This window comes from Camelus bactrianus, chromosome 11 (genome assembly GCF_048773025.1).
Source record: "Camelus bactrianus isolate YW-2024 breed Bactrian camel chromosome 11, ASM4877302v1, whole genome shotgun sequence".
In the NCBI taxonomy this organism is placed as follows: domain Eukaryota; kingdom Metazoa; phylum Chordata; class Mammalia; order Artiodactyla; family Camelidae; genus Camelus; species Camelus bactrianus.
Genome location: NC_133549.1, coordinates 9,889,813 through 9,904,250, shown reverse-complemented (window position 1 = coordinate 9,904,250; position 14,438 = coordinate 9,889,813). Strand labels below are relative to the sequence as shown.

Genomic DNA, 14,438 nt, shown 5'->3' with positions numbered 1-14,438 from the left:
GTCCCCATAACACAGACTACTGTGACCTCACCAAGCTCCTTTCCAACTCCGGGACTCCGCAATTCTCTGATTTAAAACGTGATTCAAGATCACCCTGTGCCCTCTCCTCCAAGCAAAGCCAGCGCTGCCTGCCACCTCCTGGACCAATTTGCTATCTTGCTCTCTTTCCCCACAAAGCAACCCTCTCTCCCCGACTGGGTCTCTCCGTGCATCAGGCAGAGGGCACTGCCTCTGCCCAGAACTGGCCCAGCCTCGGAGCTCCCTCTGCACCTAGGGGAGCCCCTGGGAGGGCAGAGGGCCCTGTGAAAGTTTGCCATCAGGGCGTGCCCCATTTCCGTCTAACAGGGAGTTGCCCAGGAAAACAGGTGGAGGCCAGGGGCCACTCAGCCCAGTGCGCCCACATCTTGCTGCTTCCCATCCATCGCTGGCCTGAGGACAGCCATGCCTTACCTCTACTCGGCCCCAGGGCCTCAAGAGCCCCCCACCCCCAAGGATGCCCGCATCACCCACTCCTCCGGCCAGAGCTTCGAGGAGCTGAGGCGGGCGTGCCTGCAGACGGGAGTCCTGTTTGAAGATGCAGACTTCCCAGCTAACAGCTCCTCTCTCTTCTACAGCAAGAGGCCCCAGATCCCCTTCGTGTGGAAACGGCCAGGGGTGAGTGCTACCAGGCGCGGTGGGGTCAGCAGATAGGGGGTGTGTGGCTCAGCTGCCCAAGGAGGGGGCAGCAAGGAAAGGACGGGCTGGGAGGGGTGGGCTACGCACAAACGGGACTCAGGCACCTGCCAGGTCCGCTGTCTAGAAGAAGTGAGGTCTGAAGGCAGGAATGATGCCCCGGGGACAGCAGGATGCTCCCAGTGGTGCCCCCAGCCCTGTGACTCCCCCCAGAGCCCAGGACCCAGGGTCAGAGAGGATCTTGTCTGTAGGTGGTAAGCGGGAGGCAAAGCTTTATCCAGAAGTGTCAGGTGACACGTTCCACCAGTGCCCAAGAGAAAACAGGCAGAGTCAGGCGGGAGGCAGCCCCCTCGCAAAACCCCTCGTGCTGACGCTGAGTTGATGCATGTGAGGTGTGCAGGGGCTTCGGGCTGGAGCCCAGGGTGCTTGGTGAGGACAGAAGCTCGCTGGGCAAGTGCTCAGGCCACGTGCAGTGGTCAGAAGGCACATGTAGCATAGATTGTCCCCCCAGACTGTGTGTCTCCCTTCCTGGGGGTGGGGCAGGTAGGGGGCCAGCATCCACACCACACCACACCTCCCCGCACCACCCACAGTCTGGAGGTGCTGGTCCCAAACAGCACCAGCTGGTGCCTGGAATGAGGAGTCAATATTTGCCAAGCTGGATGAGTCAGGGCTCCACCTCCTTCCCCCGGGTGGGCCCTGGTCTGGGCGTGGCTGCTGTGGGGCCAGGGTGCTGTGGGCAAGGCACAGGATACTGGACCAAAAGGGACCCTGAGTGTTGGTGCCACTCTGCCACTAATGTGTCCTGTGACTGCGGTCTTGTCATGAAAGTTGCCTCAGTCACCTCACCTGTAAGGTGTGAACTATAATGACCAATGTAGGTCTAATGTCCAGCACACAGAAGGTGTACAACAAATGACTGCTCTTGTTCTCACTGCTATTCCTAGCACCATCACCATCACCACCACCATCACCTTCACCACCATCACCACCTTCACCACCATCACCACCATCACCACCATCACCACCTTCACCACCATCACCATCTTCACCACCATCACCAGCACCATCACCACCATCATCATCACCACCACCACCATCATCACCATCACCACCATCATCATCACCATCACCACCACCACCACCACCATCATCACCACCATCACCACCACCATCACCACCACCATCACCATCACCACCATCATCATCACCACCACCACCATCATCACCACCACCATCATCATCACCATCACCACCATCACCACCATCACCCTCATCACCATCACCACCATCACCACCTTCACCACTATCACCATCACCACTATCCTCATCACCACCATCACCCTCATCACCATCACCACCATCACCCTCATCACCATCACCACCATCACCACCTTCAGCTCTGAATCTTATCACATGGACAGGTGGCACAGGGTTCACCATGTCAGCCTCTCCATCTCCCTACATTTAAACAGTGTTGGTGTTTTAACTAGACATGTCTATTTTATTTTTAAATTTTATTTATTTTATTTATTTAAATGGAGATACTGGGGATTGAACCCATGCATGCTAAGCACTCGCTCTACCACTGAGCTGCACACAACCCCCACAACACGTCTATTTTAAACCAAAAAACAAACACAAAAACCTCTGGGCTTTTCAGGGCCAGGCCCAAAGCACACACACAAGCCATTATTTACGCAGAGGTAAGCTCCTTATTGCTGTTTCCTGTTGTGGGCCATGCGTGCGCATGTGTGTGTGCGTGCACACCTACTTACCGTGCTGCCCTGGGTCAGGTGTAAGCTGCTTCTGGTTGTCTAGTATTTTCCAACAAGGCTGTCACGGAATGGCTAAGCCTTCCTTCTGAGAAATTCCTGCAGTTTCCTTCGCTTGTTACTGATCTCCCTGCCTCCTTCCTTAGTCTGTCAGGCCGCCCCTGCTGCGTCCAGGGGTCTGGCCATCCCCTGCTCGGCACCTTCAATGGGCTCGGCATTGCCCAGGAATGAGGCCAGGCTCCCCCACAGCCCTGTCCTGTGTGCAGCCTTCCCTGGTCCCCCAGTCGCCTGCAGGACCCCAGGGGACCCCAGCTATGGGAGGTGGTCCTCTTTACCCCTGATGTCCTCTCAGTGTGGCCCCGAATGGCGGGCGAGGCCCCCAGCCACAGCCCTGCCGCTTTGGACCCTTCTACTGCCTGCTGAGGGCCGGATGGTCCTTCGATTTCTCATAGCTGTGCTGCCGTCTGTCCTGAAACCGAAGCCTCTTTCAGAATCTTCTCCCCTTTGCCTTGTCTGCAGCGGACATCGCCCCCTCCGTCTTCGTTCCCAGAAGCCCCCTCAGGCCAGGCAGGGGCTTAGCATCACGACCCAGACGCCCGTGACGTCAGGAGCACGGGGGTGATGGGGCTGAGGTCCCTTTCACAGGACGGGGGCCCACGGTCGCTGGGATGGGGACGGGCAGGAGCAACAGGGAAGCGCTGAGTTCCAGTGTCCCTCCGCAAGCCTCTGTGGTTCGGGCGCTGTTTGCTTTTCTGCTCAGCACGTCTGTGGTGCCTGTCCCAGCAGCAAGAGCCCGGCCACCCGGTGAGACCGTGACAGGGGCGGGCGCCATGCCAGCACCACCTTCTTGTCAAACACAGCTGTGCGTGGGGGCGGGGGAGTGGCACCTGAGAACAAGCAGAAGCAGGAAAGTCAGGGGACATCAGGGAGTGCCCACCTGGGCCTGGGCGGGCGACAAGGTGAGGGCACCCAGTGGTGAGTCTGCACCAGGCCTCGTGGAGAGGGTGTGCGTCTCAGTGAGGAGGGTGGGGGTCTCCCGGCCGTATGGGCCACAGCCAGGGTGCAGTCCAGCTGAGGGCCTGCCTTCGGGCCTGTAGCCTGACTCAGCTCCCAAGTGCGCTGGCCTCAATTTTTCTCCCAGACTCCCTGCCTGGTCCCACCTGCCTTCATCCATGCCATTCCTGCCTCAACTTCTCAGCCTAAACCCAGACACGGCCCCCTGCAGGCACGGGTACCCCTCTAGCCCCGGCCACGTGGCCTGGGTGTCCCCGTGTGGCTCCTCCCAGTCCCCAGAGGCTGGCGCTACCCCAGGACACCCACTGGACACACAGCTGGGGTCTGCACACGGCTGTGGATCATAGGGCTCAGCTTCTCATATCTTGTTAGAAATATGGCTTATCCCTTTTCAGTATATTTTTATTGAAGTCTAGTCAGTTTACAACGTTGTGTCAGTTTCTGGTGCACAGCACAGTGCTTCAGTCATATGGGAACATACGCATAATCGTTCTCATAGTCTTTTTCGCCATAAGTTACTACAAGATAATTGAATATAGTTCCCTGTACTCTATTGTATAAATATGTTCAGCTTTTCCCCCTTTAAATGAAATGCTTCACAGGTCCTGAAAGCCAATATTCCCAGATGCTCAGCCCCCGGTCCTCCAGGAAGCCCACCTGCTGGCGCCCAGGCTGGCCTCCCTCCCTGGGCCCCTGAACCACACTCTGGGGTCACCTCCGGTCTGGGGAGATGCCTCTGATCTTCCTCTCACAGCACTGTAGTGTCAGGGGACGCTCATCCTCAAGCCTGCAGACAGCATTTCATGTGAACAAACACACCTGCGGGCCCCACACACATATGCAGGACACCCAGGCACACGTGCCACACACCGGAGCATGCACGCAGGGCACACGCACTCCCCATGCCTGCACGAGTCCCACGGTGCGCACGGGCGGCACCCGCACCTGACCTGCACCTGCCGGCATCCGTGCTAACGGGCATTTAACCCCCGCTCACAGCACACGCGTGCACAGAACCCCGTGACTGGTACACGGATGTACCGACCCACAGCAGCGCTGGACAGTCAGACATCCGGGATCTCACCAGTTTATACCCAATCGCTAATTGGCATTCACTTGGTGAGAATTTCTGCATTTTCACCTTTCGTGTTTTTCTCTATCCATTCACAGTTTGATGCAATTTGATAAAATTCTCCCGGATGAAACCAACAATTGCAAGATGGGAGCTGGGAGGCAGTGGCAGCTGCAGGCACACTTGGCGAAGGGGGGGGGGTTCAGGCCAGCAGAAGGCGGGGAGGGGCTGACAGCTGACAGCGAGGGTGGGGAGGAGGGGCCGCCATGCCCACAGCCCATCTGGCACCAGGAGGCCAGCGTCTGGCCCTGTGCAGGGCTGGGATCTGCCAGTCTTCAGGCTCCATCTCCATGCACCAGAGGAGTGGGAGCAGAGCTGGTTCAGCCCCTGGGGAGACTCCCCTGAGAGGGGCTTGGCTGTGCAGGCAGTGCCGTGGGGACTCTTGGGGTGCCCTTGGGGGCAGGGGCTCCAATACAGATTTGGCAACCAGCCAAAATGTCCCAACTGGAGGAGGGCGGTCTGTGTTCCACATGGCAGATGGGGACCCAGCCGGGAGAAGTTATGCCTGCCAGACCCCTCTGCTGACCAGAGAGGGCTTGCTGGGACCACTCCCATTGCCCTCAGTGTGCCTTTCCACCTGCAGATGCCCTTAGGAGCCAAGGTCAAGGAGGAGAAAACGCGTGGTGGGGGCAGGTCCTCATGGGCAAGACAGACTCGGAGGAGCCACCCCTCATTTACAACTGCCCACTCTGCCGTATTGGAGATGGGGGTCAGCTAATGCAAGACTCCTGAGGCTGCCAGGGCGGAGGCGGGGATCCAGGGCTGCTGTTCAGGATGCCCGTCAGACCCCAGCCAGACCTGGGCTTGTGGTACACAGATGGCACAGCATACTTCGGACACTCTCCCGGCTGAGTCTGCTGAAAGATTGTTAAAACTAACAAACCCACGGGCTGGCACATCCTGGAAATGCAGAGAGAGTGCTTTGCACTTCAGCTCTTTGTCCCGGGGACTCCTCCTCCCTTCAAAGGCATCAGTATCCTCCTCTGGTCCTTCAGGACCCAGAGCAGAGGAGAAGCAGAGTCCTGGGGAGCTTGAGGAAGACAGCTCAGGGCAAAGCTCTTCCCCAGGCACCCGTCCACCCCGATCGGGTGGGGAGTGGCTGCCTCCAGCCCTGCTTTCTGGAAATAGGTGGGGAAGTCTCTGACTCACTGCGCATTGGGATCCAGTTAAAGTCATGGGGCGGCCGCTGTGTACAGAGCTTCCATCTGCGCCTTCTCGTTTGCCAACTCCCCTTCCTGGACCTTTACATGATGCCCCTCAGCTCCCACGTCCCCGGGGAGCACCCCCAACCTATCCGGCTGAAACACCCCATCGCTCACCTTCACTCTGTCCTGGAGCTCAAACCTCCCGAACTTGAACGTCTGTTCACTTCTCCAGGGTCTGTCCCCAGACACTCGGCAGACACTTCCTCTTATTCTTTGCTGTAGCCCATGCCAGGGAACGGAGCCTGGTACCCCATCCCTCCCCCAAAAAGGAAAGAAGATACGATTCTTACGTAATTGTTTTCAAACACTTTTTGTTCGTGTTTCAGATGTATCCCCCTATATTATACATATATGATTATATTATATGGAAATACATGATGATGTGTAATATATAATAAGATACAGAATGCACTTTGATAAAATTACTTGAGAGATGGGAGAGGATATAGCTCAGTGGCAGAGCATGTGCTTAGCACGCGCAAGGTCCTGGGTTCCATCCCCAATACCTCCACTAAATAAATAAATAAACAAACAAACAAACAAACAAATAAACCTAATTACCTCCCTCGCCCCCCCAAAAAAATAAATAACAATTTTAAAAAATTATATGAGAGATCAATACACATAATCTCTCGTATATAGTACAGATATATAAAAAATTTCACCAAAACACATATTTTAAAAAAGAAAGAAGCTGGAGATGGCTGAGGGGGGATTTGTGCCCACTCCCAGGCACTGGCCTGTGGTGTGTGTATTACTTCAGTCTAAGAGGTGGACTTCGAAGCCCACAGGGGCTCAAAGCTCCCAAGTGCGGAGCTGGGACTTGAACCCGCAGCCCCCAGCTCCCAGCCCAGGTCCTGAGTGGCAACGGGGGAGCCAGGAGGGGCGGGGTCTATCTGGCCAGAGGGCGGCATGGAGGCGTGGCTCAGAAGGCAGGACCTCTCTCCAGGGGTGTGACTTACCAGGGACAAGCCCAGAGCGGCTTCCCTTCCAACCAAACAGCAATAATGCAGGAATTAAGGGGAAAAAAACCAAAACAAACAAACAAACAAACCCGCCTGTGTGGAACTGGTCCTCTGGAAGGTAAAATACGACCTGAAAGGGAAGAAGTAACCAGTTTGCCCAAGAGTATCTTCACTCTCTGCGTTGTCTCAGTGACTCCTTGGCTCCCCCTGCTGGCAGGAGAGTTTGCTCTGTAATAACATGAGGTTTCTTGACACTTTCAAAGAGACGAGAAGGAAAAGCACTGTTGAGGTTTATTGATTACATTTTGAAGGTTAAACATCCACAGTGATTTCTAAGGTTGTGACTGGCGGGTAGGGGTGGGAGGATTAGGTTGTTCGGAACATGACGCATCTTTGTAGGCGGTGAGCCAGTAAGACTGGAAGGGGCTTTAAAGTCAAGTCATGAGTCCCTGACGTTCACCAAGGTCGTTTCTCAGGTTACTTAAATTTTTTTCTCTCTCTCAATACCTAGAAACATTATACTGCTTGGTGTTAAAAACATCTTTACGTAACAAAACTGTAACGGTTTTCTTTAGCTGTCCTATATAGAAATAGAAGTAGAGATTTTCTTCACAAAACGTATGGAAGTAAATGTAAATTTTTTTAATTGAAATATAGTCAGTTACACTGTGTCAGTTTCCAGTGCACAGCATCATGTTTGTCATAAATACACATACATACATTTGCTTTCATATTCTTTTTCTTTATAGGTTACTACAAGATATACAGAAGAACCTTGTTGTTTAACTATTTTAAATATAGTAGTTAGTATCTGCAAATCTCCAACTCCCAATTTATCCCTTCCCACCTCCTTTACTCCAGGTAACTGTAAGTTTGTTCTCTATGTGAGTCTTTTTCTGTTTTGTAAATAGGTTCATTTATGTCTTTTTTTTTTTTTTTTTGGTTCCACAGATGAATGGTTTAAATGTCAACTTTTCATTGTACTCTGTTAACATAAAAGTTGTGGTCAAATCCACAGGGTATAGCATCATGGCTGCCTTTCAGCTCTCTTTGTCCCTTCTTGGGGGTAAAAAAAAAAATCAAATATAGGGAAAAGCCCCCTGGGCCGAGAAAGGAGAGAGCCCCTGCGCCTTCTGCGTCCTGCCGGCCCACCACGTGGCAGGACCTCACTCTGATAACGCTCTCCTTCTTCCAGGAAATAGTGAAAAACCCAGAATTTATTCTTGGAGGGGCCACCAGGACGGATATCTGCCAGGGGGAGCTTGGTAAGTGTGAGGGGACAGGGCTTGGAGAGATGGGGTTGAACGGACAGTCCTGGTCGGGGGGTCCAGTGGGAGCAGAACCAGGTCCCTGAAAACCCACAGGGCATAGGGTTTGGGACAACACTACTGCTGCCGCCCTCTGCCTCCTCCCTCCCTCCCTGCCGCCTCCCCAGTCTGCTGGTCTGGTCCCTGCTGAACGGAGCCGCTGACTCCAAGTCCCGTTTGCCCTCATTCCCCTCCTGGCAGGGTGGGGTGGGGGCGGTGACAGATGCACCTGTGGTCCAGGCTCGCAGCCCAGGAGTTTACAGAGAACAGAGGTTCCGGGCGCCCTGTCTTGGCTCTCTTACACTGTGACCGGGGCTGACACTTACATGAACTCGGTCACCTGCCAGGCACTCTAAGCACACATGGCCCCATTTCATCTTCCCAGCCACTCCCCTGGTTTTACAAATGAGAAGCCGAATCTGAGGGAAGTGAAATGACTTTTCCAAAGTCACGGGGGGGGGGGGGTAGGCAGAGGCAGGATCCCAGCTGGCTGTTAAGCATTGTGCCACCCTGCCTCCTGGGGGCTCATACTTTGGGGGAGCCCTCGCCCCCACCAGGGCAAGACAATCTCCTTCCTGTTACTGACTTGAGAGTGTCCCCAGGCCAGTTAAACTGAATCCTGCACTTTAGAATTTGCTCCAAAATTGGGCTAGGTTTACCTTTATCTACGGGAAAAAAAAGAAGAAAAAAAAGAAGAGAGAGACCTGAAAAAAATTACCAGTGGAGCAAACTCACTTACAGCCAAAGTTACCACCGTGGTCTCATGCTTAAAGTGGCCCGAGCTGGAACCTCCCTGCTGAGTGACCGACCTCCCCAACACAGAGCCCGGAGGCCACAGACCTGGAGTGAGGACAGCTGGCAGGCAGACAGATGGTGGGTCACAGGTAGATGACGGACCCAGGCAGAGAGAGGCGAGACAGAATTACACACGCTAGCTATAAATGACCTTTCTAAGAGACAGTGTTCACATTGGCCTTCACTTACCGAGGTTCTCCCTGTCCCTCCCCACGCCTCCCCTTTCTCAACCCGCCTCTCCCTCTGCCTGCCCTCCCCGCAGCCCCCTCCATTTCTCCGCGGTAGAAAATTCGGGGTTGACCTCCTTTGAGTTTGTAACATTGGTTCATATTTAACCTTGGTTGCAGGTTGATTATAAATTTTATTTTGTAACTCTTCTATGGCATCCAATACTGTTCGTGACATATGTGTACCCTATGAAGGAACACAACCAAATGTCCCTGGCACCCAAAAGAAGAACCAGAGCATCACCACCCCGTCGCCTGTCCTGCCCGCCCACAACACCCTGCACACCGCCATCCATCCAGCTGTCCAACAAAGCGACCCTCAGGGGTCCCTCTCCTGACCTGTGGTGGCCCATCAGTTCCACCCAACAGAGATAAAGCGATCTGGTTTTTCCCTTTGTTTTAAATTATGTCAGTAACATTGGCATCTGACTCTCTCCCTTCAAAAGCTCAGTGCATTTCTGGCTGAACAGACACTGAATGCTGCATTCTGAGGCCAGGAAAAGAAAAACGCTTCCCTACATGGAGAAGAGAGGGGCGGTCAGCCCACAGCAGGGGCCGCTCTTTCCAACTCTCGCCTGCCCTGACCACCCGAGAGCTGAAAGCAGGGACCACACCTGCAGGGCACAGTCAAGTTCGTAGAACAAATGGCCTTGAGAGCCTCCAGCCTGTGTCCCTTCCCCTTAGCACCTCCCCAAAGCCGGACCCAGCTGCCAAAGACCAGCCAATGCATTAGAAACCGAGGTGGCTTGGGGGCGACAATCACGCCTCTGGTGACATCCTCGGGAAGGTCAGGGGCAGAGGGACTCCTAAGTGGCTTTCTTGATACTTGACCCTCTCTGAGTCCCTTGCCAGCGATGACATCCAGAAGGGGTCATGTGACAATGCCCTAAGTCCCATGGACATGGTACTTTCCAGGGATGTGAATTCTGAGGAGGCCAAGTGTGATGGGGTTTTGAGTTCCATTGGCAGTGGTGTTAGCTACAGAAAGCAGATCTGGGAATAAAAGTGAGCGGTCCTGCCCAGCTGGTTAGCTGGACACTTCCAGATCCCTGCTCACACGTGGTTCACAGGCAGCGCCTAAACACGGCTGGGCAGAGAGGAGGCGCTGGCTGCATCCTCACCACGGGCAGGTGGATGCAGCGGGAGTCTGGGACGACACAGATGAAACACTGTCTGACTTTGACTTCGATTTGGAGCTTTCCTCTGGATGTTGGTTAACATGGAGACACAGCTGGGGAAATGAGTCAACAAATCTTGAAAATGCAAGATAATTGAAAGCAAATACCCACGGAGCTACATGTTTATGTGTGTATATATATATATGTATTTTAATGGAGGTACTGAGGATTGAACCCAGGGCCTCATGCATGCTAAGCACACACTCTACCACTGCGCTATACCCTCCCCTTCGACATCTGGGGAGCAGAAGAGCCAGGAGGGGAGGCAGAAGGGAGGACGGAGGTATCTGTTGGTCCTTTTTTTAAGTGCAGAAAAGATGCGGCCACATCTGGAAGGCCGCACACCCGCGCTGGCCTCGAGCCTTCCCATTTCGTGTGACTTGCTGGTGACGACGGCCTTCCCTTCGCAGGTGACTGCTGGCTTTTAGCTGCCATTGCCTCCCTTACGCTAAATGAAAGCGCGCTGGCTAGAGTCGTCCCCCCGGACCAAAGCTTTGGCCCCGGGTACGCCGGGATATTCCACTTCCAGGTAAGGGGGAACCGTGGCCAGGGGACTGACCTCTTAGGGGCCCAGTGTGACACCATGGGCCCCTTCGTGCCATGGGAATCCTGGAAGAAAGAGCCCCGATCTGGGTCAGAGCTCGTCCCAACCACATGCAAGCCCCACTTCGTTACGCAGTAGCCGTAAAAGCGTGATGGCCGCCCTGCAGGCGTTCTGTGGAACCATTTCAGGAAGCACCCAGGAAAACTCAAAGAGCTATTTTGGCAAATCAGGGGGTCCATTTGTTAAGAGTTTTAGTACGTGGAATTTCTCGGGCTTTAAGCATAAATGGTGTAAAATGATTATACGTCTTGGATACTGGAGTGTTTCTCAGAAACTGAGGGATTCTCCTTAGGAAAGAAATACAGATTTGGAAACATGAATGAGTTTCAAAAACTGAAAACTGAGAGGGTCCCCTGGAAGGCGGGCCCTGAGCGGCCCCATCCCACCCCGCCCTCGCTCCGAGATCTGGCCTGGCTGATCTGCACGCTGCCCCACAGTGTCTCTGCGGGCAAGCCACAAATACCCCCAAGAAAGCCTGAAGTGACACGCACGGGGAGGGAGAAGCCCCGCTGGGGCTGGCGGCATTCTCCGGGCTGTGCTCCCCACCCTGCACACAGCGCTGGGCGCATCACCCAGAGCCCCGAGGGGCGTATTCCCTAAGTGCACGCAGCTCTGCCAGGCACTGGCTGGCCCGGTCTGGTTGGGCTGAGGCACTGACAGTTGAGGTTCAGTATCCCCAGCAGCGCTGAGGGTCCCGGGGCCACGGGGGACCCGCCTCTCTGCCCCTGCTTCCTCCTATAGATCTATGTGCCACACACACGCACGCACGCACGCACGCACTCGTGCAGACATGCACACGCTCACGGAGGGAGAGGTGGAGGCCCGGCTGCGAGCTGATCAAACCTGTCCTGCCTTTGATGGGGACCCTGAGCCTTCAGCTGGGGTTTCCCTCAGGACCACGGGGCAGCTGGGTCCGAGGGAGAGGAGGCGGTGTTGTCAGTTTCGGCAGGTGGGCTGGGCCTCCCGAGGCCCAGCCCCCACGATTCCCGCCTCAACCCCGGCACCAGTTGTGGCAGCATGGCGAGTGGCTGGACGTGGTGATCGATGACCGACTGCCCACCTTCAGGGACCGCTTGGTGTTCCTGCACTCCGCCGACCACAGCGAGTTCTGGAGCGCCTTGCTGGAGAAAGCCTACGCCAAGTGAGTGCGGGCCCACCCCCACCCCCCAGGAAGCCCGGCCCCACCCCGACCCCCCGCGCCCCCTACCCCTGCATGCCGGCTTTGCTTAGAGCTTCTGCAGCGCGGGAGACAGGCTCTGGGGGCGCAGGTGCGCCGGGGCCCACCTGCTCGGGGGAGGTCAGGGTCAGGGATGGGAAAGGAGCCGCGGGGACAGTCTTCCTGTCAGGGCCCAGGTGTGCCCATCCTCCAGCACTGTGGTGAAGCGGCGGCACGTGTCCCCGTTTGTCTCCCTGGTCACAAATCTGGCCTTTGGAAGAGCAGGGAGGGCAAGTAGAGGGAAACTCTGGATGTGTGGACAAAACCTGGCTCCCCAGACTCCCCACCCTGCAGTGGTAGCTCGAACACCTGGGTTATTAACCATGTGGATAGTGAGACATCAGTTTTTACCCCTTCAGAATGCTCCTTCTTTCACTTTTTTAAGAAAACTGGTAAAATGTACCATTTTAACCTTTTTTAAAGGATACAGTTCCATGGCATTAAGCACGTTCCCATTTTTGTGCAACCGTCAGCACCATCCATCTCCAGAACTGTTTCATTTTGTAAAACTGTAACTCTGTGCCCATTAAACACCGACTCCCCACTCCCCCTCCCCTGCCCCTGGCAGCCACCTTTCTACTTTCTGTTCTCTTGGACTTGACCAGCCCAGGAATCTCATAGAAGCAGAATCGAGAAGACCGTTTTCAATCACTCAGCCCTAGCACCAGGTCCCTCCCAGGACCCTCGACTTCCAGCCACCAGCTCGTCAGCAAGAGGCCACAGCAGCCTGACTTCTGTGCTCAGGGGACAGCAGAGCTCCCCCGGGAGTCCCTCTTGGGCTCAGCCGAGATCTTCAAGCTGTGGGGATTCTGATCTCAGAGACAGGAACCAGGAAGCATGGTGGTGCTTGTACCTCCAAGTGGGGCATACAAGTGGCAAAATAATGTGAAAGTGAAGTTCAATTGACCCCGAAAATCATCAGGACAGGATTAAAGCCATTAAAGGAGAGCCAGAGGTGGCCGCCTTGGCCGCTGCCCCACCCAGGTCTGTGCAGACACCCTCAGTGCCACCAGACGGGCTTGAGGCGGGCAAGGGGGCCTTGTTTCCAGGCACAGTGGGGAACCCAGCCCCAGCTCTGCCCCTCGCTGAGTCCCCCCTCCCCATCCGGGAACCCTGGGGGATCCTCTTCAGGGCCAGCTGGGCAGGTGGTGGCTTCGTCCTCAGTAAGCCGAGCAATGGGCAACCCACCCCTGCAGCTGTGCGAAAGGCTTCGGTCAGGCTAGGTTTCCTAAAAAGGGAACCTTTCGTTTTGGGGTCATTAAAAGAGGCCAAACGCGGTTTGGGAGGACACCTCTTCACAGCACATAAGCACGTGGAAGGACGCCCAGTGTCATTTGTCGTTAGGAACCTGCAAATGGAGACAGTAATGAAACGTCACTACGCAGCTGCAGCACCAGATGCTGACGAGGATGCGGAGTAAGAGGAACTCCCATTCCCCGCCGCTGGGCATGTAAAATGGCCCAGCCACTTTGAAGCCCACTTGGTAATTTCTTACAAAATGTAACACTCTTACAAATGATCCAGCAATTGTACCCTTTGGTAAATGGGTTGGACAAACACTCACTTTTACCCAAGTGAGTTGGGCAAAAGCCTCTGTCACACAAAAACCTGCACACGAATGTTTACAGCACCAGCATTCATCGTTGCCGAACACCAGCAGCAACCTAGAAGTCCTTCAAGGTGAATGGACAAACAAAACTGGGGTACATCCAGCCAATGGAGTATTATTTAGTGATTTTAAAAAAGAGCTACCAAGTCATCAAAAGATACGGATGAATTTTAAATGCATACTGTGGAATGAAAGAAGCCAATCTGACAAGGCTACATACTGTGTGATTCCAGTTATATGACATTCTTGAAAAGGCACAGCTGTGGAGGTGGTAAAAAGGTCAGTGGTTGCCTGTGGTTCATCGGGGAGGGAAGGAGGGAAGAAGGGAAGGAAAGGTGGATTTGTAGAGCACAGGGATTTTTTTTTTAGGGCAGTGAAACTATTCTGTATGATACCAGAATGGTGAATATATGACTCCATGCATTTATCAAAGCCATAGAACTTCACAGCATAAAGAATGAGCCTTAATATATGTGAACTGAAAACTGATCTAGGAGAGTGAGGGAATCCCAGTAGGAAAAACAGCCTGTGACCAGTCTAATAGTATTTCAGACCCATGAAACAATGTGCTGAAGGGATGGGTGGGAAAGGTGCTGACCTAAGGATCTTTGGCAATGAGTGGAGTCTGTAAGACTGAAAGTGAGAGAGATTGTACGCAAGCACTGTACTCTAGCCGACAGAGCTGTTTCTCACAGGGCACAGGACGACAGTTCCAATGCCATTCTGTATATATGCTGAC

General features: G+C 54.3%; 1 protein-coding gene across 2 annotated transcripts in view; it reads left to right on the top strand.

Moving 5' to 3' along the window:
* The first annotated feature begins 360 nt into the window (after positions 1-360).
* CAPN9 (calpain 9) overlaps positions 361-14,438 on the top strand; it is a 46,529-nt gene continuing 32,451 nt past the window's right edge. The window contains exons 1-4 of one of the 2 annotated variants that reach the window (XM_074373191.1): positions 361-654; positions 7,959-8,028; positions 10,681-10,799; positions 11,882-12,015. In XM_074373191.1, the coding sequence (XP_074229292.1) occupies positions 442-654; positions 7,959-8,028; positions 10,681-10,799; positions 11,882-12,015 (536 nt within the window). In that variant the 5' untranslated portion in view covers positions 361-441. The remainder of the gene's footprint in view (positions 655-7,958; positions 8,029-10,680; positions 10,800-11,881; positions 12,016-14,438) is intronic. The other variant, XM_074373192.1, reaches the window with a different exon arrangement.